General features: G+C 43.2%; 1 protein-coding gene across 7 annotated transcripts in view; it reads left to right on the top strand.

Moving 5' to 3' along the window:
- The window catches only part of nav2a (neuron navigator 2a), a 212,503-nt gene that overhangs the window by 160,988 nt on the left and 23,583 nt on the right, over positions 1-27,932 (top strand). For all 7 annotated transcript variants that reach the window (XM_031848283.1, XM_031848285.1, XM_031848284.1 and 4 more), the window contains 8 exons: positions 42-151; positions 244-352; positions 1,902-2,333; positions 7,857-7,979; positions 22,609-22,738; positions 24,538-24,856; positions 25,074-25,836; positions 27,079-27,298. In XM_031848283.1, coding sequence (XP_031704143.1) covers positions 42-151; positions 244-352; positions 1,902-2,333; positions 7,857-7,979; positions 22,609-22,738; positions 24,538-24,856; positions 25,074-25,836; positions 27,079-27,298 — 2,206 coding nt within the window. The remainder of the gene's footprint in view (positions 1-41; positions 152-243; positions 353-1,901; positions 2,334-7,856; positions 7,980-22,608; positions 22,739-24,537; positions 24,857-25,073; positions 25,837-27,078; positions 27,299-27,932) is intronic.

Below are 27,932 nucleotides of genomic sequence, written 5' to 3'. Positions count from 1 at the left end.
CCCCCCCCCCTTTGACCCCTCGAACGATTTGTTTTCCCCAGATCCCAAACAGACGGTGAGGAAACAGGGGGCATTGAGACCGGCTCAGGAGGAAGAGGTGGAGACGGTTCCCTCACCAAGACCAGCCAGCTCTCCATCGAGGACCTTTCAGGTGGGTGATCACTTACAGAACAGGATCTGTCTCTGTTTGGCTTATCGTGCCGCTCAATATTTCTGAGCTTGTTTCTTTTTTGTCTCACTCAGGTGAAGACCCAGAGACCAGGCGGTTGCGTACCGTCAAAAACATAGCAGACCTGCGGCAAAACCTGGAGGAGACCATGTCCAGCTTGCGAGGAACTCAGGTCACACACAGGTAAAAAAAAATAAAAAATACATTCATTCATTCTGCCAGCTGAATTCAACTGGCAGTCATTGGTGATTAAGTAGTGCAGCGCTGCTGAGACCAACTACTCTGCTTTCAGTGTTTGGTGCATATAGTAACGAGAAACATTTTGTATTTTATTGTTTCTGTCACAAAATCTTTACTGCAAATGTGTAGAAAAGCTTGTGGAAGAGTAACAGGTGCTTCAGAAGAGTATAAGGTGAAAAACATGAGAGCAGGAAGAATTGTGGAGAATAAGGTTGAAATGTTGAAGTAGTTTGATTCTCGACATTTCGTCTTTGTTCTCAAAATGGTATTTCAACTTAGTTCTTAACATTCTAGCTTTATTTTTCAACATTTTGACTTGATTGTCAGCGTTTTTACTTCATTATCAAAATGCAAAACACATGAAAGACTGAACAATTTGTAGCCTCATGCCTGGCACTAATACTGAAAGTCCAACCTTTTTCTCTACATTTCAACAATTTGACTTTATTACTTTATTCTCCAAATGCATATTTGCCTGACCCTGAGCCTCTTTCATACATTTGCAATAGGTAACAGAAGAAATGTAGTATAATTATGCTGAGAATTATCATCAGCACACACCTTATTGTTCAGACAAAAAAGAAAGTATTTGTCATTTATCAAAACAATGACAGTAACAAAACGTTTTTAAGGTAATTTTCTTTTCACTTTGTCAACCCAACACTGCACACAGAGGATTTTATAAAATGTGTGGCAGTGGAAAACAAAAACTCTACTGTTTGGGGATCATCAAAGTGTAGCAGCGCCTTACAATGGCTGCTACGGCTGAGTGGTAAACAGGCCAAATCAGGATTTGAACTGCCTCATGGTCAGCAGACTGTGTCTGTCTAGGTTTACAGGTATTACCTCTTTTTCTTGTTGCCGTCTCATCCTTCTTTTGAGGGATCTCTTGCTTTGACCGCAGAGCATGTCTTTCATGTCGTCTTTGATTCAGGTTTAGCTCTAATCACGTTCCGTCCCACAGAAGTCTGACCTCTGCTCTGGACTCGTGTCTCGCCGCTGACCCAGCTGTCTCGATTTAGTTTGGGCTTTGTAGTAAGGTTCATATGTCCTGTTGTCCTGCTTTAGACTGTAACAAAGAAGCTTTTATCTCTACTACAAGTTTGGTAGTTTGTTAACCTGCACGATATCTCAAACATCTTTGAACAGATTTCTGTGGAATTTGTTGGACACATCGGCCTTGAGCAAAGAAACAATTGATCTGGTTGTGATCCAAATGTGTGATCCCTAATGTGAGATAACTTTTTACATTTCTACTCTTTGAAACAATAAGTGGAGACTTAATCAGTCATTAAGTCATCCATTAAATTAGCTCAGAACTGCATTTAGAGGTCTCTTCTCTTCATGTACCTTCTGTGCTCAGTTTATTCTTTTAGTAGCATCATGGCTTTTTCTACTACTGCAGATGAATTGATTAACAACAGATTTAATGGGGCTTCCCTTTGATGGATCACAGATTTCACCTTTATTCTCTCTGTCTCCTTCTTCTCAGCACCTTGGAAACCACCTTCGATGGCAGCGTCACCACAGATGTCAGCGGTGGTGGAGGTGGTGGAGGTGTTGGTGGTGGCAGCAACACCAGTGGAGGGGGTCGGAGTATCCTCAGCCTCACTTCCACCCGCCCCTCCCTGTCATCATGGCGACTGGGCCACTCCAGCCCTCGTCTGCAGGCGGGCGACGCCCCCTCTTTGGGGAACAACTACGGCGGCCGGGTGGTAGGCGGCCCGACGGGGCGCTACCTGTACCCTGGGCACCTCCGGCGGCAGCTGGCCGGCAGGGGAGGAGCCATCTGCAGCGTGGACCTGGGAGACAGAGCCGGGGAGGACATTGACCTGGACGGCATCGACGTGGACGTCACTGGATACATGAGCGATGGAGACGTGCTGAGCAAGAATGCTGCACGCACTGATGACGTCGCCAGCGGGTAAGTGGATTACACTGATGGAGACTTTTTCATCCCACAAACACTTCGAAAGGAAAATTACTTGACAGCAATTAGTTGCAGTCCCAGAAATTGCACCATGCAACGAATGCAATCTTTGTGAGAGAGACACATCATTTTTCAAGATATAACTTCAAATGATTCTTCTGTAATTTGATCCACTGTCTCTGAGTAAACCAGAGAACATAGTATCTGATTCTGTATTCAAAACCATCAAACACCTGCAGGGTGACATACAGTATTGTATTATAAATTTTGTCAATTAAAATAGATTTTTGGTAGAAAGTCTATTTATTTTGACATCCCTTGGTAGATGAACCAACAACTAATTTCCTCTACACCTCTGCTAGCATAACAGTGTACTAGCTATTTGGCAATGCAGTATTGAAACGTGTTAATTTGTTACTTTTTGCCACTATAATGAGCGCATCATGTGTTTATAGTTAGATGTTTCTGGCTGGTTGAAATATGTTGTTATGGTTGACCATGTGATGTGACCCCATAGGCTGTGAGTTGTCTGAAATACAAGCTTGCCAGAAGAGGGCGGTAGTGTTCCTTACTCACCTTTCCTGCCTGTGATCCAAGTGCCGGATGATATCCGACGGTTCTGTACAGCTCAGATCCCACAAGTAGCCCATCTCTCTGTCTGCCGACGCAGTAATGCTAATACGCTGATAACCTGTTTATTTGCTCTTCCAGAGCTAGTATCCGTGTTGTAACAGGCCCCCCTGCATACTTTGACTGTCACACTGTGCAATTTAAACCTCTGCTGTCATCATTATTATCAGATACTGTTGTGAAAGGTTCCAACCCGCCTTCATATGGCATCGAAAGACAAAGGTCTGGTGATAGAGCTGCTGCAGGGATTTGTTTGAGTTCAAATTAATGCAAATATGGATAAGAGTCTGAAGGCTCAGGGAAGCAAGGTGATAAAAAAACATGAGATGGGATTACCTCTTCTGTCCTCCATGGGTTTGCGCTGATTGCCCAGCCCTGAGGCCGCTGTAGAAGTCGAGGGAGCTAAGTGCTCTTGAAGTACTTGATATGTCTGAATCTGTGCCTGAGCAGACAAAGGCCAAGCCGCAGCCACACCTGGACAGGTGAGTGATGTGAGCTGGTGAGCAGAGCCATTTGCTCGCTCTGAAACTTGATATCCAGGCCGGGATCGGACCTGCGAGGAAGGCAAATTAAAAATAATTTCCTTCTGATGATTTTCCGAAAAAAAGGCAGTTGCAATGGGTTAACCATCTTAATAACCATCTTAAACAGACACAGACTGATGACGTCCCCCCCACCCTTCTCCACATCTTCGGGCCATTTAGCGGTTAGCTCCATCATGGTCCTGTTAGCATCCACTCACTGGTTCTTCCAAACAGGGGTGAGATGTTAGCCAAGAGAGGAGGAGCAGGTATTTAGATTGCAACAGGAGACTCTCACAGTTCAACTCCTTTCCTCCACTTAAATGTCAATTTTTTTCAAACATTTTCTAACCTCTAGTAGTATCAGTAGCCATACAGATTCTGGTTTTGTTGGTCCAGGATTTTAGATATCGGTCACTCTAGTGCATGCTTTCGCCTCAAAACAATGGAGGTGAGTGTAATTTAATTTGTGGTACTTACAGCCTTAATACAATTACATGGAGAAAATTCAAGGGCTTCATCTCTCTCCAGACACAATGTCTGTTGATCAGTTTACATCTAAATACTTTCTACTTAAGAAATAGTTCCTATCAATCTTCCAGATGCCCTGATAAAGACATCTATCAATGCTGTAAGCACAAGGGTAATTCATCAAGTAGTTGCTTGACAGGATAATTCATTATTTGTCTTTTATTAAGTAAACATGTACTTGTTTTCACCAGTGTATTCTGATTCTATATCTATACTATATTCAGTGCTATGTATTTACTATCTTTGGGTTTTGGACTGTTGGTCAGACAAAACAAAGCAACGTCAAGACCTTCAGCTCTGGGAAATAGTGCGAATTTCTCACTATTTCTGGCATTTTATGGACAAAATGATTAATCGGTTCAACAAACAAAACAACTGAGTGCTGAATATTTGATGAAAACAATTATTCATAACAGTAGACAGAGATCAGATAAGCTGCTGTCTGTCTCACTAGTTAATTGATTTAGTCATCTCTGAGTCCTACAGCAGAGACAACATGACTGATGACATATTTAGTGTTTGCATCGGTTTTCTCCACTCTCCAACCCCCTCCTCTATTTTTCCTTTCGGCTTCACTGGCCCTTGGAGACCAGGAACACCCCCCCCCCCTCGTTGCCTCCTCAGCTCGGGGGTATGTTTTCAGATTTACCCCTCCGCCCCTTCCTCCCCCTTCCCTCCTATCCCTCCTCCGCTCTTCGCAGCTAGACCCAACCTCCTGCCAGGAGAGCATGTGGAGCTGAGGAGGGAGGCTGCATACCAACACAGAGCAACACACACATGCTCAGGCTACTCCTGGACACATAATGTAGAGTTCACTGATACCGCTCACTCACTTCTGATATCACCATGATCAAACACGCTCTCACCTGCTGATACTATTCACATAACAGCAGAACTCACACGCAGGTTCAGACCTGATAGTCAGACAGTAGCCAGACGGTTGAAAACGGACACCTTTGCTTTGGAGATTTGTATCAACGGGGATCAACACTCACCTGGACTTGTTTATTTTTGCTTTGGACTAACTGTTTTACCATGTTTGAGGCAGAAAGGTACGTCAGAGTGTTTTAAACTATCTAGATTTAAACAAACAGAAACAGAAGCTCTCGACGTTATTGTTTTTTTTCCAGACCGTGACATTTTGTGAATTTCCTATGGTCAGTTGCACAGTGCGTGCATTTATAGTAAGTCAAATATTTCTGCAGCTTCATTTACTTAAGAAGTTTTGCTTCTGTTTGTTGCGTGACTGTGTAAACTCTACCTGGCTGCTCGGTTTCAGCCCATAAACTGTCTTGTTTGGACACGTTCCTCCCACTGCAGAAGGTTACAGGTTAACCGGCATCTGAAACAGCAGGACAGGGAGGCTCAGTGACTCATTAGTGTGAAGGATTAATATGGTTGTGTGTGTCAGTGTGACTGCCCGGTCATCTTCAAGGTGACTTTGTTTTGGGATGATGCATGCTTCCCATAAAGGACGGCTAACCCCCCTCAGAGGAGGATCCCACCATTCTTCACCTGTCTTCATTGTCTGTTGGCTCTCTTATTGTGAAAATATGCTTCACAACAAGTCTTATATCAGTGACTGGTGGTCCATTAATCATTATTATTTAACTTTAATTGTTGTCAACTTTGCCCATTTTACCACTGTTTACCCAACATTTTAAATGATGGTTGTAAGACCGTGTAAACAAGTAATAGCCACAGCATAAGACACAAACACCCAGAGTCTGAGAAAAAAACGTATTTAGAGAAAACTGTCTTTGAAGATACGTATTGTTAAATTCCATACATTTTGAAGAAAATACAGGTGACTAAGGTAAAAAGGTTTTCTGAAATGTTTTGTTTGAAATGAAAATGAGGCATTATCTAATGCTAACCTTTGGTGGATTTAGGAGAAATCTACAGACGCACACAGAGAAAATAGTAAAACAAATACCTAAATGTGTATTGTTGATGTTTTCTTTACACTAGTCTGAAAGGAGATGTGTTATGGAAGCAAAAAAGACCACAATCTCAAAATTGACCAGTACATAAAAAATTATCTTTGTCTTTGTCTTTGCCTGTAGTGTCTCTCCTGTCAGGCAGCTGAGAATATAAACGTGTTTAAGCTGGATTTAATGCCTAAATCAGGCCCCTCCTCTCTCTTCACGGTGTTTGTTCCAGCTCTTTGGTTCATGGTAACAAAATGCTGAATCTCCATGTTTAGTTTGGACTCTGGGTAATGGTTAGCAGACTGCTACCAGATGACCTGAGAGAGTAGCCACAGCCTTTGTACTGCATTCATGTTCTGGTGAGAAAGTACAACATCTGGTGTTTTCTGGTTTGCTTCTAAAACAGCATTCACATGCTGTTGGGTACAACAAATCAGTCCCAGTCTGCTTTATATCTGTTCTATATCACCAGTGAATTCTCACCCCTTTCTGCAGTTTCCCTCAGCTCTACAGAGCTTCTTTTAGCACATTGTTTAGGTTTTCCAGGCTGCAAACTCAACTCTCATCAACCTCTTTTCCAGCAGCAGCTGTGTTGAGTAAAAGAAAGAAACTCAAAACTCAGATAAACCCAGACAGACCATGTGAAGAAATTAAACATCTACATGTAGCAGCTTTTCAGTCTGTTTTGTGCATAAAAGTGGCCCAGAGAAAACATAATTATTGCAACTTTAAATATTTAGTTTTCAATTAAATTGATTCCTAATCAAAGTTGCAGCTGTAAACATTGTAAAGTCTGCAGTTTGTCCAGCATCTGTTCAGGTTTGCTCTCCGCTGAGTGACTTCTGGTTGCCGTTAAGTTTCTGTCTCGCAGCTCAGATGCTGATTTTGTTTGACTGCAGGTTACACAAAGGAGCACTGTCTATTTTAAACACTGTACTCTGTGTATACTGTATATACATGTAGGTATAAATGTCTGTTTGTGTGCGTGCTGGGTTGCCTCTTGCTGAGATCGACAGAGAGATAACACAGAAAGTGTTTAGTGGTCGAACTCTGGCAGGGTTTTTCTTTTTTTTCTACTCACTCAACTGCAGAAACAGAATCATCACAGCCCCACACAGAAGGCATTCAGCATTTGAGCGCTCCGGCCTCGACTTTACAAACATTTCATTAAATTACACCTGGGTGAAATGAGTCAATATTTAGTTCCATTAGGAATCTCCTCCACGGGTAAATATTTAGGGAATTAGTTGGTGTTGTTTTAGTTTGAATGGGAATGTTTGTGTAAGTGTTCAGGGCCTCAGCATCAGCTCCAGACTGGAACGGTCAGCCTCCGACTCCAACTGCCAATAAATCAAGTCCATTCAAAAGTTATTTTCCGTTATGAAATGACGTGAATGGCCTCCTTAGCCTGCACTTACATGTACAGTGTATTTTTAGCTTCTTTTAATGTTCAGCCACTCAGTCAATCATAATTTCCAGCCTGGAGTTGATGATAGACTCTGAAGGTGATGAGTGCAATACCCTTCTTGTAGGAATAATGAACAGGCTCATCTGCTGTCTATGGAACTGCCACTACTTTCACAGACCACTGTTGTTTGCCATCTGGCCACATGAGAGAAATGTGTCTTCGGTGTTTGTGTGGGAGCTCTTTGCCAACTGTGATTGATGAGAGCTTTGCCTCGGCCGGAAAACTACATAGATGTGGGCTCTTCCTGATCTTTATACAACAACAGCAGCTCTGAGAAGAAATAAACGAAGAGTTTGTGTTAACCCTGGCCAAAGTCTTAGACAAAGTGTGGTACTGTACTGCACAACTTGAATTTGTCCTCTGTGAGCCCTTTAATTGTGTGCCTTAGAACTGCTTCATGGTGACAATATCTAACGTGTTTTGTTGTGTTTTGCAGCTACATGACCGACGGAGGTTTGGGTCTGTACACGCGACGCCTGAACCGCCTGCCCGACAGCATGGCCGCTGTCCGAGAGACACTCCACCGGAACACCTCGTCAGGACAAGGGGATGCCGACAGGTAAGTCTGAAACAGCACACGCTTTTTCTCTTGCCATGTAAACAAGGGTGACCATGGTGATCTTTGAATGTATTCAGCTACTTCTACTGATTACCTACATTTCACAGAGTGCCTTCATACACCTATTGACACATGCTGAAGTTGTGGGAGTTCAGGCATATGGAGTAAATATAGTTAGCTAATGTGTTTGTAGACTGTAATGCTTCCTGGTTTGTTTCCTGCTTCCGTCAGTGCAGAAAATAGACAATATTTTTGTCACACTGTCTTGTTTACTGGAAGTTGAAATTCTGTTCAGCCCTCTTTCGGTGCCGCTAGCCTTGGTTGAAATACATGTGAAGAGAATAGTGAAATGTATTGCGTTGATCACATTAACTTACTGTATTCTTTTGATACAGTGGAGAACCTGTAAAATTACAGTAGATTACTGGCAGCAGTTTTGCCAGTAAGCTACTGTGCATTCTACAGTATCTCTACTGTAGCACAAGAATACAGTAATTTGCTGTAATAATTCAGAAATAACAGTATTTTGCTGTCAGCAGTATTAACAACATTCAGCATATTCTGTACAATTTACAGAATATCTACTGTATCAGAGAAATACAGTAAATTATTGTAAGCAAAATGAAGAGCATTGGTTGAAATGGCAATGTCTCTGTTCTGGTTGACTGAAAATCAAATGAAAAAATGAGAAACAGCTGAAATACCATCATATCCTGTCTATTGCTTAATGTCTTAATAAAACAAAATATGTCTCTCTATTTCACAGTAGTGATATTGCACATACTTGTACCATTACAAAGACATTATGATCGTAACTGTGCTTTGTGCAATACACCACACTGCTGACGCACCAACTGATCCTAAATGTTGGAGAGTAGCAGTGAGACACATGCATTTATGTGTTATCGGGATATATTGGCCACCGCGTGTAGTAAGTGAAAAAATTGAGTGTTTGAGTATCTGTGGGACTTTTCAGAGCGTCCCCGTGTCAGCGTGAGGGATTGGATGTGATGCTGCAGTCTTTGTCTTGTCACAGAGACGGAGAGCGATTTGGTTTCTGGCTAATTGACAGACGGAAATGGATGAAGGCCAAGCAGAGCCCCACCATGTTGCTAGAGAGTAGGGGGGGAGGGAATACGCTTGATATGAAGATTGACTGGACTGGGTGAGACAAAGGAATGACTGGTCTCCTCAATTGATATCCAGCTATCACTAACATGTGATTTTTTTTATAAAAAATATATACACCAGGTCTTTGTGCTTTTTGACTGGCTATATTTGACATTTGAAACAAAAGCTTTGTAGTCTCATCAGTCTTAAACTGACTACACACAGACGGACGTGCTGGTGTGTCTTGTAGCAGTCTTAAGTGCTTCAAACAGCCTTTTCTGTTAATCCTCAGGTGTGGCTAATTTCCTGTCCTCCAGACTTTTGACCTCTGCCCTCTTGGTCCTTTTTTACCCCGTACGCACACACACTCACATTAAACTCCCCCAGCCCTTAGGTGGGGTTTACACAAACTGTCCCTCTCCTCACCTTTCCTGTCCCCCCTCCCCCCGTCTTTCTCTCTTACCATGGCTGCGTGATAAGAGCTAGTCAAATTCTCTAAATGCTAAGGAAAGGCGCTTCAATGCTTCCTTTCTTACCTCCTTTAGCATGGGGTGCACTGGACTATCCTTTACAAAAAGAAAGTAGAAAATTCCGTCCCACATTTCCTTGCAGCAACAGTCTAAAGTGACGCATCATTCGGACCTCAATAGCGTTCACAGTCGCTGTTAAATTGTACGCTATGGATAGATTGAAAACATTCTTCTTAGGAAGTGTGACCCTGTTTTGGACAGGAATCCTTGCTGTCACTGAATTGTCCTTCCTCCTTCCTTGACCTAATGACGATTTCCATTAATGTCAAGGAAAAGTGATTAGCAAAAGATATGGGATGCAATTCTTTTAACTATTCGACAGCCTCTGTCCACCCTCTCACCTTTCATTTCCCTCTTGCTTGTTTTGATTAGAGACTGTAGCGATTTGAACAAACTGGAAAGCAATTAAATGATAAAAGTTGGGGTATTCCTCTTTTTCGTCGTTTGATTTTGTGCTTTCAAGTTTCTCTGTGAAGTTTAATCGACCGTAGTAGGCAGATGTTGTTTCTCCAGAAACTCCACATTTCACCTTTTCATGATCTTCAGTAAGCTTCATTATTTTCTTCATAAGATTAGAGGGAAGGGGAATGAAAGAGTTTTAAAATCAAGAGGGGATGAGGTGATGCACCTCCTACCGACCACACCACCTCCCCCCTGAAGGAATGTCTGACAAATGTGCTTACTGCTTTTAGTTTGGGATTAATTAGGAGAGGTGGAAGCAGCAGATAAATTGCATTAGCATAACAAGCGGAAGCAAGTGGAGCTGGAGGGCAAAGAAGGGTGACTGTTGTAAAAGATGAGACTAATTTAATACATGAGAGGGGGTTTAAAGATGCATTCTGTGCAGGTGGAGGAGAGTGAGCAGCTTTCTTTACACGTGTTTCCAACATTTTGTGGGTTCGTCACAGTGGAACTTCTTAGCTCAGACGTGTGTGCGGTCTGTATTTGCTCACTGGGTGTGTGACACATCCATAAACCTGCTACAGTTTAAATTCCGTTTATATGTCCTTTGGTTTGGGATGCAGCCGAGCCTCTCGGAGCTGGTGGGGGAAAGGTGTTGGATGTCATCGTGGCATTGGGGCAAAGAACCTCCTGACCCCTGGACCAGGAGGTCACGAGCTTCAAAGGGTCGAGGTTCACAGGCAGGAGCTTTCCTAAAACTGTTTAAGCCGTCACGCTAAAACCCTCCAGATCAGACCAAACTTGCTCTAATGAGGAGCATGAAGGATGTCAATAATAAAAACACAGTGTTGAGCGGCTTATTCATAACAAGAAAACAAGTAAAGTGCATCAGCTGAGTTGGTGACTGATGTGAATCTGATTAGTGCTTGTTGGAAGTGCAAAAACTAGTTTTACCAACTGTCAAATGTATGTAAAGCAGTGGGACAACAGGACCTGCGAGGCTGAGTAAATAGGCAGAGGCTAGAGACAAGGATCTCTGTGTGTGCGTGTGCGTGTGAGTGTGAGCATGCTTATCCCTCTCATTTATCTCTGGGGAAGGAGGAAGAGGAAGTAATCTATAACCATCTGTCTTCTGATTTGAATTCTCTTTGTTACAGCAGACAAAGGAGATGTGTCTGTGGTGTGAAACCGCTGTAGCGGTGAGTGTTAGAGGAACCACCCCCCCCCCTTCCTTCCTTCTTGCTGAGGCGTTGAAGATATCATTTCTCATTTCTCTTTTCCAAATAAGAACGTGACACAAAGAAGAGAAGAGAGTATTGCACAAGGATTCGACTCATATTTTATACATTTGCATGAATGGTTTTACCGACTCTCTTAACATCTTCTTGCTGGTACAGTCGGTACTGGCGGGATCAGGACTCTTTAAGAAGAAGTTGGAAGAATGGCTGCTGTTCATGTGTGCTGCATGAACAAAAACAAGCAAGATAATAAATTACAAACTTAAAACATGCCGCACTGAAATATGTGAAAAATGTACACACCAACTCAAGGTGATAGACCTACGACACCGTACGAGGGCCATTGGAGGTCAAAATGTCTAACCAAAATATTACGGAGCCGGGGGAGGGGGTAATATTCCAGGAAAAATCTCATATTATTGGAGATTAAAGTGTTAAATTAATGAGAGAAAAAAATGACATTTATCGAGATAAAACTGTCAAATATACGAGAAAGAAACTTGAATATTCGCCTCTCAGAGCCCACCCTTACCATAAATACACTCTTTTAGGTGCAACAAAATGTAGACGGCAGCTGACGTTACCAAGGTTTTGCACAACTTTTGTGTTTTCAAATTGTTTTTTTGGTTGTTTGTATATTTGTGAGTCTTGTAAATTTACCGCTCGACTCTCAGTGAATATCAGAGAGTAAATGTACGACTTTAATCGCAGATGTTCTGAGTTTTTACTGCGAATATTACCCCCTTCCCCCAGCTCCGTTATTAGTTTTGTTTTAATCTACAATAACATTCATACACTTTCGTATAGACCAAATCATATGAATGTTACAAAAGTGAGTCATGTCAGGTAAAGGTAGATTGGCATCATTATCAAGAGGTTTGACAATTAGCACCCTTGAAAACATTGAGCTTTTTAAATCAGCATGAGCATGACACTCTTGTTCAACAGATACACCTTCCATCAGCAGGTGCCTTTTAAAATACTCGACAGCTGTTACACACTCTTAATATCTTTCATTGTCCTTCTCATTATCTTTTAATTGAAGATTTAATGCCTGTTATGACATTCTTTAAATTGCTTCTGTGTTTCAAAGGTACTGTACAAACAAACTTGAGTAAACGTGCCATGCCTTGCCTTTGTGGTACAATGCCTTTAAAGACTGGTATTTTAAATCCATTAGGACTGCATATAAAAACCCAGCCTCCTCATTTATTTCAATTATCCTCTGGGAAAATAAAAAAAAGTAATTTGGTTGAACCTTTACCGCAATGTGATGTCATTCGGAAACCTACTGCATTGGCCAATCGAATACACGTAAACACACATTCCAGGAAGATTTGAATTGTGTAATTCTACTGTGATAACTTTCCAGAATTGTAAAATCCCTTCTATGAAACTTTGTGCGGTCTTTTGGCACCTTGAACTTTTACTCATCGGCCTTCCTTCCTTTCTTCTTACCAGTATATTAGTTACATGATGAAGCAAAGTCTCAAGGCAGATCATTTGAATCAAACATTTTTGAGAAAGGTCGAGCTGCAGAGCTCGGGACTCAGACCCACCTCCTCCATCAGACCCTTTCCGGTCCCGAGCTTGGAGAAGGAAGTGATGTTTGAATACGACCATAATATTTCAATATAACTAACTCATAGTTAGGTACTCTAATGTAACGTTAAGCAGCAAATAAGTTGTACTAACCTTATGATTTTGCACTATCTAGCTATGCTAATGTCGTTTTCAAACTACACATTAACTGAAATGATTACGTTCAGCTTTTTGCATTGATTTTCCTGTTGTTTTGCTAGTTTGCTTCATTAGCCTAGCTAGTTGACGTTAGCAAACTCATATGGGTAGTAGTTTTTTGCTGCTTAATTAACGTTAAGTAGCTTTTTAAGTTACAGTTTTATCAAAAATATTAAGGTTGTATTGTTTCCTTCGGTTTTATTGGTGGAGGTCGAGTGGGGCATGAACTCTATACAATATATTAAATCAGTAGGCTACTTTATTCTGTAATACAACACATTAAGTACATGTTATTTTCCACCATGGGTCCTGGTGATAGAAATATCTTTGTTGATTTCCAGTTTCTCTCAGGTGGGTTTTAAACCAACCTGCAACAGAGCTTGCAGTGGTTTCAAACATGTCATACTTTTCATACACACACATTAGAAGCACACTTGCTGTTAACGCACACAAGCGCCGAGCCCCAAGACGTTACCTCTCCTGTCTGGACTTGAGCAGGTTTCCTGTTGGCCTCAGGTAGAGTAAGAGAGAGGTTCTCCTCTGCAGCTACCAACAACACCTGGCACTCCACCTGTCTCGCCCTTCCACCTGTCTGTCTCTCTGTAACCCCACCTCTACCTGGTTTAAGCAGAGTGGATGTTGTGGTTTGCCTCCGGGCTCTCGCTGTAATAATAATAATGTTCCTGTTATTTCATGAGCTAGCGATCTTGTTCCCCAAAGAGGCAGGAGTCTATTTGTATGATAATTGCAGCCACACAGGGAGCACAGCTTCATCTGCACTTTTACACCTCCGATCCTCCCTACAGTTGTTGTACCCAGTCCTGCCCTGCTTGGAGACAACATCAACCTGTCAGTGCAGATCACAGCTGCTGTTTCAGGACTCCTCTCCAACACTGACCCCGCAGTGTGTGGGTCCCAGACTGGTGTGTGTGTGTGTGTGTGTTCGGCCTCGGCTCCACTCTCCACGAGTGTTTGGTTAATGATGGCAGAGGGGAGCAGGGTGAGTCTGTGTTGGGTTACCAAGACCAGTGGCACCAGGAAAAATGATGATCACACCTAAACCATCTGTGGTTGTCAGATAGTCCAGTTCGCATTATTTCTCCTGATATTTTTTCCATTATGTTGGCAGCAAATAAGAAATTGATGCAATAACAATATGCCATTCTGGAGTAGTTTTATTACATTTATCTCCTCAGACCTTCTAAAGCTAATATTCAATATTTTAGTTTTTGATCCAATGCACATAAGATAAAACGTTGTGGTATTTGTAAACTACATAATCTGCAAGCTTGGATTCATTGTCTTCTTAAATAAGAAAATTGAGTAATTTCAGCTTGTTATAAAGTAACACTGCTTGAGAGCTTTGTAGTAATGGTTTAGTCACACCAGGACTGGAATCGACATAAGGATTTGTGACAGGGCTGTGCCTCTTGTGCTTCTGTTTTACTTCTGGGTTGTAGATGTCCATCGACTTCTTTGCTCACTGGCTATGTTGAACTTGTGTTACAGCCAAAAACGTGGCTACCATGTTGGTGACAGACCACGATAACGCCAGTAAACTGAGAGCATGCTACGAAATGGGATCAGTCTCATTCCTTTTTTTTATAAGATGAGCATCAGAAAAGAAAGAAAGTAAGATGCTTCTCAAACGTAACATGAACTCCAGTCTTATTGGGGCTAAAAATGTTCTCTCTGTGATTAATATTGACACAAACTGACGCAATCTACCACCAGATATGGTCTTAAAAAAAGGAAAGATGTGTATATATATCAACCTCACATTCACTGAGAGGAGAATTTGTTTTAACATTTGGTCCGAGACAACAACAGCCACACCTATCCTTTGTCTGCTTTCTCCTTATCTTCTGCACCTACACACACACACACACACACGTGCACATACTTATACTCGCAACACACTTCACGCAACCAAATATTATTCCTCAGATATCCAGACTCTCACACAGCCTCTGACTCTACTAGAATACTAAATACTATAAATGCCTCCCAGACATGTTCATACTGAAAGCAGAGTTCTGCTGCATGTGTGTGTTTGTAATGAAGCCAGTCCACCGAGGCATTCGGGGGCACGCTGGAGCAGCCTGACCCGCAATCTGTAGTGGTTTGATTCACGATATAAGGTCAAATATGTTCCCACGTTAATGGGATGCTCCCACACACGCTCACATACCCCAGCTGCTAGAGAACACTCACGCAAAAAACATCCATTTTGGTCTTAGTTGCTTTTTAGAAAAAGTGGAAAAAAAATGTTTTCGATACAACGAATAGCAAGACATCTCGGCAGTCTTTGACAGAACGGTGAGCCGGAAACTCCCACATAGGAGAAGCTATAGTAGCTTAGTTAGGAGACAGGAGTCAATGGTAAAAACATCTGTCTTTTGAATTAATGGTCTACTTATTGGCCCATTAGAAACTGAGCAAACAAGATTGCTATAACTGAAAATAATACACAGCAAGCTACTTAACTCTGTATCGAAGGGAATTATATACATGTACAATCCTGGTAATAAAATGCCTGACGGATTCTCGTGTTGGAGTGCAGACAATCGCCTCTAGAAAATCTTTGATATAAGTTGATTTGTATGAGAACAGACAAGATTATAATAAACTAACTGCACAGGGAGATATGTGTTCATGACACAGTTGTATTTTGGCAAATTGATTTTGTTCATAGTGTGACCACATATAGAAGAAATCCGCTTCCCACATACTTGTGGGAGGACGTGACAATGATCGGGTTTGAGCATCTTTACTTGCGTGGAGAGAAAAGGAGAAAGAATCGCTGAAAACTAAGAGGGTTGTTGTGAGAAGAGAGAAAATGAGAGACAATCCTCAGAGAAATGATGTTACCATGGATACCGTATCAGCAAACCATCATGCCCTCCTCTGGGCTTTCAACCAGCACACCTGCCTCGCCCTAGGAAACACACACACACACACACACACACACTGAAGAGGGTGGGGTAAATAAGGCTTTTTCTCCGACACATTGAAGTCAAACTTTGCGGCTCTAACATCACATCCACAGACATTTTTACTCACTATTCTCTCATTTGTCCAGTTTATTTATTACATAGTGAGATAATGAGAAAAAAAGCTTGATACGCGGCAGGATACAAATTGCTCAAATTGCAAAGTATATGAGCCTCAGCCAGCTGAAGAGTTTATTTGAAGGGAAACAGCGGTCAGATGCTCGGGCCCAGGTCTCTGGTCCAGTCTGGAATCTGATCCGGGCCACCAGGAGGAAACGGTAGATGGAGGAAGTGGAGCAAAGGAGCAAAGCATGTTGGACTTTAATTTGTTTACAGTGAGTGGGTTGTGGAGCACTCGGCACAGGGTAAGTTTGAATCCTCAGTTCCTCCCCTGACTGATATTTTCCGTGAGGTTAGGTGCGGGTGGGAAGTCGCCGGAGAGTCAGCAGGTTCGTGCAGGTTGCAGCTTTAAAGTCACTGGATAAAGTTGATTATCCACGTTTCAGCTGCAGGAAAAGCTCGAGGACAAAAGTCTGCATGCGAGTGAGGGAGAGAGGTTTTAATGTCACGGACCCTTGATAATGTATCTGCAGGCCAACATATTGGTTCCATTTTTGTCCTGTGAGCACAAATCATTCACATGGGGACATTCAGTTTAATATCGGATTTTAACCCTTAAACACAGTTTCCCCATTTTTATTTCACCTTCAGTAGCTCTAAAGTTGAAAAAATCCTAAGAATATTACTATCTGACATCATCATATACATATTCTGTGTCAGCTTTTTCCAGCTCTTCATTGAAACTACATGAAGTTTACACAGAATGCAATATTTTAAACACATTTTTTATAATTCAGCCTGACAAACCCGACAAGAGTTTATATTAGTTGTTTGGGGTACAAATGATTGATATTAAGCTTAACAACTGGCCATGTTGTCAGTAACCATTCCATTGTTTGTTTCCATTCTTCAAGTTATGCAGTTTAATATTTTTAAAGAGTTTCCTACATTTTGAAATACTTTTTTATTTCATGCATATTTTTGCACTTTTTTTTTTACTTGAAATTGAATTCAGATGGAGAAGCAACTGAGAGCATTTCTGTAAAAACGGCAAAGGGCAATGTGGGGAAAAGAAAACAAGTAGCTCAACGTTAACTCCAGAAAAATGTTTTCTTTCCCCAAATGGAACACCATCTGTTATCTGGAGACTCTTAAACAGAAGGTTTATGACAAAAAACACAGATTCCGGGCAAAGTTTGCTTTTGTATTGAAGCTACACCTCAACGCAACTCGTAATATTTTATTATTTCCCCCCCAGGGATCTAATGAACCCGTTTGGTAGACCACAGGTGTAGAGGCAGAAGTTACAGCCTTGTGTTTCATTCCAGCACTGAGGCGACAATACGCTGGTTTGTATGCGCTGTGTGTTTCAGTGGGTCTGCACACACGTGAGACATTTCACATGTTTGTCCCAGTAGTCTTTTAAATTTTGCTGCACGACGCAGCCTGTCGGAGTCGTGTGCCTGTGTCCGCTGATGCGTGTGACATATGTGACACAAGAGTTTTTACTGTGGATCCGGGTCAGTTGCTTGAATCTAAGGGAGTGTGTGTTTACACATCAAACCGATAGCGAGAGAGAAAGAGATGAGTCGGAGGAAAGAGTGGCAGCCAGAGGGATAGCAAATGTTTTCCCAAAGACGGGAGACAATGGGACCAGACACGGGGGAGAGAGAGAGAGAGAGAGAGAGAGAGACATTCCTGAGTGTGATGTCCAGTCCTGTCATTTCTCGTCAGTGCAGGGACAGCTGTGTCATTTTCGTACCACACGGTCCTGGGCTCCGGCCTGGAATGTGTCGCGTCCCGTCCCAGCGGCCCCTTCACTGCCTCCTTCACCCTCACACTGAGACCATTTAGTCCTGACTCTTGTCTTTCAATAAAAAGAGTCATTTGAGCTGAACCTTGAACCTTAAATGTTGTCAAGTTTTACTGATGTTTGACGTAGATTTTAGTGTTCATTTGCCACATTTTCCTATTTTTTTTTCTGCTGTGAAAATTAAACACATATATGTAAAAAACATTACATTAAGTCAACCCAGTACAGGTAATAAAACCTGTACTGGATCATATCATATGTCAGATCTAAATACTCAAGAGTGTATTGCATCTATTGATACACCTTCAAACACTAATAAATGAATCTGAACCCTAAGGCAAAGACCAGCTGCGAGTGCAGGTTCTTTTGTTTTGTTTGTAACTTTGTTGCCAAATTTAGGATGTGCTGTGTTCGTATTCAGAGCGCGTGCCCGTTCGGAGTGGGATTGCTTGGTCTTGTCTAGAAGGTAATCCACAAGTTGCAGAACTCTTGAGAGATGGTTAAGTTTAGGCATTGACCACGTATGGTTGAGGTGAGGCATTGAGCTTGAATGGTTATGGGAGACTCCTTGCTTTATAGTTAGATGAATAATAAGGTTTTGCAGAGAAACATATTAATATCCCTCAAAGTAAGGCATCAAAGAAGTATCATGTGATATTGGTACCAAATATCAGGTATTGTAGGCGCTTGTGTAAAAAACCTTTCAAACCATATCAAGCTCAAATCATAAAGATATGATTCTACTGAAAACTGATCAACGATCATGTTGTATTATGGCCTGGCCCCATGACAAAAAAACTAGTTTTTCATGTTGTGCCATTATGCAAACCATATTTACAGACAGGAAGAAAGTGTCAGGACAGTCACGACACCAGCTCCTTTGTCCTGTGCTTCAACATTACCACATCCTGATGATGTTTCTGTACAACGTACACAGGCCTTACCTGTCGTCTGTGTACCCTTCAACCCTGAGGGCTTTAAGTCAGAGAGACAGTTAAAATCCTCCCTTCTTCCTCCCCCGGTCTCTCTGTCCGTCTGTGTGGACAGAGACAGAGATTTTGGGGTTATATGATCCAGCTGCAGTGTGAGGACCAGTAGTCGCCCCTCAAACACAGGAAATCCCCTTACTTCTGCTTCACGGCTCTGTTGTGGCCGCATGTCTGTGTGTACATTTCTGCGGCACAGATCCTGTGTGCATGTGCCAGCGTCGGATGGGTTTTGTTTTTCAGGAGGGGGGTTACAGCACCGCCGGTCCAACCGACCGCGGTCCCGAGGGACGCACATAAGAAAAGTTAAACAAACACAACAACCACGGGCTTTTTCTCAGGACACTCCTATTGGTTGATCCACATGGCAGTCTTTTCTTTTTCCATTGGTCCCCATGCCTCCCCCACTCTGCTCTCCTCTTTGGAGGTTCGGCCTCTGAACTCTGACCCCTTTGGGAAATCAGAAAACTTGCTAAAGGGACCTGGTGAGAGGCGAGGTTCCTCTCTGGAATGTCTTGATTTGGGTCACTTTTCCTTCTCCATTAGTGTCCTCTCTGACCGCTTTACAGGCCTTTCAGTCTCTCGAGTCAGTGAGAGAATTAAGGTTTTGCTTGCTCACAAAGTTTTAACTACATTCTCCAGCTGATTTAAAGGGGCAGTTCACCCAAAATCCAATCAGTTTCCATTTCTCTGAGCATCAGAAATAAAATCCCTTTGACCCCCATTGTGTAATGTTAAAAATGGAAATGGCTCAATACTGTAAGTGAGAAAAGATGTTTTTGTGATTTGGGTGAACTGACCCTTTTAAGAGGAAGAGTAAGGAGCGCTTCACCTCTTCCCTTCAGTGCAATGATCTATTAGTCGCCGGCCTTGTCGGCCTGCGTTTGGCACCACTTCCTCCCGGGGGCGGCCAGCAGTTAACGTCTCCGCCTCCTGTGATTGGCCCGTAAAGGGCTCCGTGGTGGTTAACTGGCGGGTTGCTTTGCCAGCGGGAGGCTGTGGGCTGGGCCACGCCGCTTTGCCTGATCTCTAATTAGCACTGGCTTGTCAGATAGTCAGGGTGGATCTGTCTGGGAAATTGCAGTCTTGCACACACACACACACACACACACACACACAAATCATAGCTGGGAAACACACATGAAGCAACAGGGACAGGGATTGTCCTGCAGTTTCGGGGAGTTTGTCTGTGATCATGTGGCTTTGACTTGTGTCCCCTGTTTGATTCTTGTTGGGCTGAAGTGGTTTATTTAGGACTCGGGGTGTGTTTGTGTGTGTGTCTTGTGCTCTATTAGTTTCATGGCTGCAGCAATGAAGTGGTTAACAGTCCCGGGGGAGGCTCATGTTTCCAGCAGCAGGGCAGGTCCTTCCCTCTTTCCCTCCCAGTTTCTCTCTCCGTTAGTCCAGAGAGAGACGTACTGTGCTCGGGGGATGAACCATCAGTGCAACGAGCGACAAAGGAGCTCGATCTAGGAACACTGCCAGGGCGAGAGACATTGAGAAAGCTCAGAGAGAGAGAGAGAGAGGCAGACAGAGAAGGAGTGGGAAAGACATTTGGCTGTGTGAACTCTCTCGGCGGCATGAAGTCATGAAGCTCTCTGTCCAGCTTGCCATTTTCCCGCAGCGCTCTAGTTCCCACGGCAACCCAGGCACCCTGACCAGGTAGATACGTGTGTGTGTGTGTGTGTGTGTGTGTGTGTGTGTGTGCACAAGGGAACTTTGTTCTTATAGTAGCCTAATGATGACTTTGGTTCAGTCAGTGATCAGGAAGTGCTGAGATTTGTGTGGGTTTGTAAATGTCTGTTTCTTCGTGGCTGTCTGTATATCTTTATTTTCTTTCTTTCTGTGTGTGTGTGTGTGTGTGTGTGTGTGTGTGTGTGTGTGTGTGTGTGGTGGGGGGACTTTCCCCTGTGGCTGTACGGACGAGCTGAGACTGTTGTGGTCACTTAAATCTCTCAGCACCTCTCCGCTCGTCTGCTCCACGGATGCTTTCAGCTTTTGAGTGTCTCCACTCTGCTGCGGTTTGATTGATTTTGCCAGTAACTCCACAGGAAAAGTTGTGTTTTTACTGTTCGTCAGGTTGTTACAAGGTTGTCTAAACTCCAGCAACCGATTCGGCTTAAAAAAAACCAGCTGATTAGATTTTAGTGATCTGAATCTGGGTTTGTTGCCACTCACCAATCTTTGTTTTTGTTTATTTTTATTTTAAAGCTGTAATTATGTTGTCTTCATGTGCTGGTGGGAATCGTTCAGGACTTTGTTGTTCAGGTGGCTGCTGAACAACGCTGCACTGACTTGTGTTCTTGCTCGTCTGAAAATCTAAGTTGACAGATGAATGATGAATCAGAGGTCATATGAAGTGCTGGTTGTTGCGCTTCAGTGCTTTTTTTTAAGTATAGAGTAAAATGTTGAGTATCAAAAGTTGGCATTGAAAGCGTGGTCAGATGCTTAGACATATTTCCTTGTTTATAGGGAACTTGGATAATTTGATACTGTTTTTTATTTAGGAAAAATCTTTGTTTTATAGAGAAAATGTATCTACAGCAATAAAATTATGCTTCAAGCAATAATGTCAAAAGTTCTCCGCTGCTCAAATGTGAAGATTTGTTGCTTTCCTCTGTTGAAAATCTCGTTGTACGGTATCACTGAATATCTTTGTGTTGGACACTTCGAAGACTTTCTTGAACAGTTTTTAATCTATTGTTAGTCTTGATTAAATAGACCCCTGAAAACTGAAAACACCAGCTCTGTGTGTGTGTGTGCGCGTGTGTGTGTGTGTGTGTGTGTGTGTGTGTGTGTGTGTGTGTGTGTGTGTGCGCGCGCCCTGTGGTGCAGCCAACCCTGTACTGGCCATGACCAGCTTCCCTCTGGTCCTTTCAGGGTGATGTTTGCCAACTGGCCGTGCTTCCTGTCCCCCACAGACTCCCAGTGGATGCGCACACACACACACACACACACACACACATAATTTACAAATATCCTGCATTAATTAACTCCCGCCGTGTTTGCTCTGTTCAGATGGGTTTGTTTAAACAACTCACAGACACACACACAGCCCGTGATGTCACCCCTCCATCAAGCCTTTGTTCATATGATAGACAACCCCATTCAGCGTGTGTGTGTGTGTGTGTGTGTGTGTGTGTGTGTGTGTGTGTGTGTGGCTGAAGTCAATTCAGATGGAGAATAAAGGAAGAGAATCACCAGGCAGTCAGAGGATCCATCTTTTTTTCAGTTTATTTCCGTTTAACGCCGTAGTTAAGTTATTCTTTTCTTTTCATACAAAGGCATACGCTTATCAGAAATACAACTCGACGGATAACTTCATACTTGTCCTTCTAAAATGAAGTATACAGAATATGTTTTACATGTAGACACATACAGTATGCATAACCATAATCACTCCTAAACAACCATACCCACACACCTACAGAAGGGATATTGTAACTGCAAATATGAAACAGGTTTTTCAATGAATTTGCAGAAAAAGACAATTTCCCTGCAGCTCAAAAAAAAAGCACTTTGTCTCTAATGAGTTCAGCTGACTGATAAAGAAGTGTTGTGTTCAAGGTATAAGAAGCATCACACCTCACTGCTGTGGCTCTGCTGACCGTCTTTAATGTCTGGGAACATGTATCGCTCCTTTTTGAACAGACAAATAGCCAAGTGGACCCCCCCCACCCTCTGCACTCTGAAAGATGTATTGTATAAAGAGAACTAAAGTGAACTTCCCTGTCTCTCTCTCCCTCTATGTGTCCAGCTGGGATGACAGCAGCTCTGTGAGCAGTGGCATCAGCGACAACATCGACACAGATGACATCAACACCAGCTCCTCCATATCCTCCTACGCCAACACGCCCGCTGCAAAGCGCAAGGGCCTCAACGCGCAGGTAGACTCACACTGACATCCATATTTAAGAAGAACCTTTTTTCATGACTGTGCCACGGGTTGAGGTATCCAGCTTCATTTTGGATCTGGTTTCAACCCTAGTCCTATCCCTCGGAAAAAAGGCCTAAAATAACATACCCAAAATGAATCAGGAATAGCTACATCACAATCTTCTGTCGGTTATTAGACGCCCGCATGAACAACTGGAAGTTTCCTCCAGCAAATAATCACTCAAACATGTTTCCTCGAGTGTTTATAGTGTCCAGAAGAAAGGATATTATGTGACATTTTGATGCAGCATGAGTTATCTAGGGTAGCAGGTAAAGGGTAACTTCTGTTTTTTCAACCCTATATTCCCATGTTTTTGTGTCTAAGTGACCAATGGCGACAAAATTAAAAGAATTTAGCAAGAAAACTCCAGATGGCGCTTAGGCCTATAATCTAATCGATTCCTCACCGTCAATGTACATCTACTAAAAGTTCTTGTTTTTACCACAGACTGGCTCAGATTGTATTAAGTGTCTGACAACAACATTGTGGAAAGGATAATAAATATAAAAATATAATGTTTTGCTTTACCTTCAGCTTGATCCGGTCTTTTGTTATTGAAAATATTTTAGCACTAAGCTACACTTTCTGTTCTCCAACACAACAAATTCTAATAACACCGGCGCTCTACCTAAGTATAAAATACCAAAGTTGCACATTTGGACTGTGTATTGATTTTTAATGAAAGATCCACAAACGTTAAGTTGTCTAATTTCCTATGGCATTGAGAAATGATTGGAATAAATGTAAACTAGATGTATTAAGTGGTAAACTGATGCAACCGTATCCTTCCACTTGGCCTCATTTCCCAAAACCCAGTCCGTCCCAGCATTCCTCTGCATTCAGAGAAGAATGTGAGACTACAGCTGTGAACTCACAAAGCTAAGGCTGATGTTGACTCTGGCCTCAAATCATTAAACACTGATTAGGAGCCACTACGCTTCAGGAAAATGATCGGTGATACGATAATAATAATAATAATATTGTCAGCTGAGTCACGTTATTTTTGCTGATGTGGAGCCGGGCACCATGTGACGAGCGTCCATTATGGCTGCAGAGGTGCTGAAGAAAAAACAAAGGAGGACACAAAGGAGCCTTTCTCTCAGTACAGCAGCCTGACACAGTGCAGGTTGATTAAGTCTGTTTTAAATTCTTAGAGCAGAGCAGCAGCCATCATCCCTCAAACAGCTGTTAGCTAGTTCACCAGATAAAACTCAAAAGAAAGAAAAGTCAAAAGAAATTTAAAGTTCACCACTAACTCACCTTCAATATGTTTTAGATTTTGAAAAAAGACAAATTAAGTTACTTAACTTGAAACTTTAAAGCAAAAATCTTCTAGTCCCAAATCATTTTAACTTGTTAAAGTCCCAGATCAAGAGAAAAATGAATAAGACGGCACCAGGACAACAGCTGAAAGTAATTTTATTCACCATTCAAAGACCCGAAAGATTTGCAATTTGCTTATGAAGACGTGACGTGACATAAAGCTTGTTCTGACAGACTTGAGACTTGCTTCTCTCACAGTCCAAAGAATGAGGAGCACTCTCTCTGCTCATGCCCTGATGTGGCCAAACAGCTTCCTCACTATTTGCTCAGGTGACGTCGGTGTGGATGCTGGCGGCATTACACACAGCATGATGGCTGCGGTCATAAAATGGAGTGCTTTTTAGAGGCACTTGGCAACGTCTCATAAAAGACGCTATCTTCAGCAGTAATAAATCTGACCTAAAGGGCGTCTGTGTGTCCTCCCAGCCCGTGACAGATGCAGAGAAGCACTCGGCCTCCACAGTGGTGCACCAGGCCTGGTCAGGAGACGAGGTGAAAAGGCCAGACGGCGGGTCAGACAGCAGGGTCAGGATGGAGTCGGGCTCCAAGTGGAGCCGCCGGAACCCCTCGGACATCTCTGACGAGTCCGACAAGGGCGGCTCAGGGAGGAAGACCCCCTCCGTGTCCCACACGGGCTCTTGGAGGAGAGGCATGAGCACTCAGGTGGGGGTGACGTCCCCCCGGACTAAAAGCAGCAGTAGCACAGGCTCCACGAGCTCCGGTGGCCTCAAGGCCCACAGTTCAGGTAACGCAGACATCCACCACTAATAAAAGTTTTTAATAAAAAGATTATAGTTTAAATTAAAAACTAAATACACATTTCCAACTTTCTCCTTATCCTCTCACTTCTGAAATAGAAATACCAGCTCTTAAAAAGCTGACAGTTTAGTTCTGTGAGTGTGAAATCATGAAACAGTAGCACCCACACACCCCACTGATGTCTTGTACCGTGTGTCCTGCAGGTAAGACGGATGATGTCAAGGTGTCAGAAAAGGGTCGTCTCTCTCCTCGTCCTAACGGCCTTCACCGCTCGCCCTCGGACGCAGGACGCAGCAGCGGCGATGAGGCCAAGAAACAGACGATCCCCACCAGCCGCACATCGACGACGAACGTCCTCACGCACACCGTTTCAGACCCCCACTCCCAGACACACACCTCGCACACCTCACACACCTCGCACACCTCACACACCTCACACACCTCGCGCACCCCTACCAGCACATTCGGCTTCAAGAAGCAGGGCCACGGGATGGTGACAATGGTTACTGCCAGCGGCGCCACGATCACAAGTGGCTCAGCCACCCTGGGGAAGATGCCCAAATCTGGGGCACGCTCACTTGCAGGAGGGTTGAAGGCCGGCGGGCAGGATGGCGCGTCGATGCTGGGCCACCACGATGACGGGTTCCTCCCCATGAGCGCCCGCTCCACACTGCAGTACCGCAGCCTGCCGAGGCCAAGCCGCTCGGGAGCAGCCGCCCGCAATGGAAACCGCTCCTCCACCAGCAGCATCGAGGCCGCCGTGCTCTCCGTCACGACTCACGGGAAAAACTCAATCGGCATGACCAAGGCCAACGGCTCGGGAGGCCTGCTGGCCAATCAGACGGATCGGGAGAAGGGCGTCTCTGAGATCGACAACCTCAGGAGCGGAGTCGGGATGCAGAGTGGAGGAGCAGCGACCGTTCCCCTGACAGGAAGACAGCAGGTTTCTTCACCCACACTGCGCAGGTGAGCACACACACACACACAGAATATAATTTGTATTGTCAGTGATCCTGCAGACATAATGACGGCTAACTGAGTGGGGCCTTCTTGTATGGGCTTGAATGTACCAACATAAAGCAAGGACATAGACACAAACACACAAAGAGAGAGACAGAGAGAGAAGGTCATTTGAAAAGTTAATAATCATGTAGTCACATTAAAGGATAAACAGTGGTGAGTAATGATCACACGTGTGGGCTTGTTTCACACACACACATACACCTACACACACACATACAGACGCTCAGTGAGGTTAAATCAGGCCATTGTGAAAGGCAGGCTCTGAGCCGGGCTTATCAGCTGCCAAGCCTCAGCCTTGCCGGTGCGGGGGGGAAGGCTGGAGAAGGGAGGGTGTGGTGCTGGGTAATGGGAGCTGAGTCTTACCTCAGCGCTCTGCCCTCATTAATGTGAGGGAGTGATAACTCTTCAAAGAGACTGTGTGCTGCCATTATAGCCCACCGCGGCTCCAGTCGTCATAGTCTGCCATTTAGCTGTAACCCAGGATTAGTAGAGAACCAGGAGAGAGTTGTGTGTGTGTGTGTGTGTGTGCGTGCGTGTGTGTGTGTGTGTGTGTGCGTGTGCATGTGTGTTTGCCCTGACTCAGATCTGAGCACTCACTCTACCTCTCCTGGCTGCAAAGTAAAGAATAATACTGGGTTTTTGTCCTGTTAGCGGCGGGACCTTCAGGGTGGCACACTCAGCCAGCTTGCTTCTCCGCTTCTTTGATCCAGAACAGCAATGAATATTTACATGAAATTTATTGTTTAATTTGCTGTTAATATTCATAATCCCTGAAGGATGAATACTAATGATTTTTACAACCTCATGACCTTGCAGCAGCATCAGTTTTAAATTTACAGTAATACTCAAAAAAAAAAAGATAGCTTCAAGCAACTTCAAGACCTGAAAACTTTATTTAAAAGCAATGTAGAATAATTAAGCATTAAAAGATATTATTATGTACAACATGCACTGCAAAACATGTAGATATAGACACTAATATATGGACTTTTTATAGCATCATATTCTCTATTATGCTCACACGTCGACAGAAGTTCAACCATCATTCTGGCAGAGTCCACCCTTTATTAATCGATTATGTGATTTGTTGAAATTCATAGGAACAAAAAGGATATTAGGAAATGGCACCCTGCTCTTTTAATACTTTAGTTCCACACCCTTCCTTCCCTCCCTGGTTTTCCACAGATTGTTTGGTGGGAAGCCCTGTAAACAGGCTCCGGTCACCACGGCTGAAAACATGAAGAACTCCACTGTTATCTCCAACCCCCACGCCACCATGAACCATGTGGGCACAGTGCTGGAGTCCCCCGACGGAGGCCTGGGGGGCGTGGAAAGCGAGACCAGCAGCCCAATGTTTGGAGGCAGAGTGCAGGGAATAGGGATGGGGACGCTGGGCAGCGAGCAGGTGAGCAAGAACATGTAAACAAATAATGGAGACAATGGATCAATCTGTCAGTCAACATACTCTGGAAAATTATGAGAGCATAGATAACAAAATCCTCCACAAGCTCCCGGAGGATTACTGGCTTTTACATGGTAAACATACGGTGTAATTAATGACAACAGTTGTACGATAAAGCTTTTGCAGAAACAATGTAGAAAAGTTAAAAAGGTGTTTTTGTTTTTTCTTTGTCTTTTGAATTCATGAGTTTTAAAAATCAAATACATTTCCTTTAAATGACTGAAGTAGCGTGGTTTATCCTTACAACTGAGTCACGAGAGCAGCTACTTATTCATTAGTTACGCTGCTATTTTTAGCAGAACACACTCTCCGACTGCCCGCCACCCATTACTAACATCAAAGGAGGGGAAGCAACTTTATTTTGGAGTTGCATTTGTGTAACTTTTAGCTGTGCTAGTGGCGGAAATGTCTTTCGTCAAGACTGCAAATACCAACTACATTTATTTCGTCCTTAGTAAATTGTAATAACTTATGTGATTTGCTAAAGCAGCTACGATCAATATTCTTTTTTTGTTGTTGTTGTGATGAACTTACAGGTAAGAGAAAAATATATATACTGTATTTGAGTTTGAAGTGT

The sequence above is a fragment of the Anarrhichthys ocellatus genome, unplaced genomic scaffold (genome assembly GCF_004355925.1).
Source record: "Anarrhichthys ocellatus isolate YVR2014 unplaced genomic scaffold, GSC_Weel_1.0 scaffold8, whole genome shotgun sequence".
Classification (NCBI taxonomy): domain Eukaryota; kingdom Metazoa; phylum Chordata; class Actinopteri; order Perciformes; family Anarhichadidae; genus Anarrhichthys; species Anarrhichthys ocellatus.
This window is presented reverse-complemented; position numbering and strand designations above follow the sequence as displayed.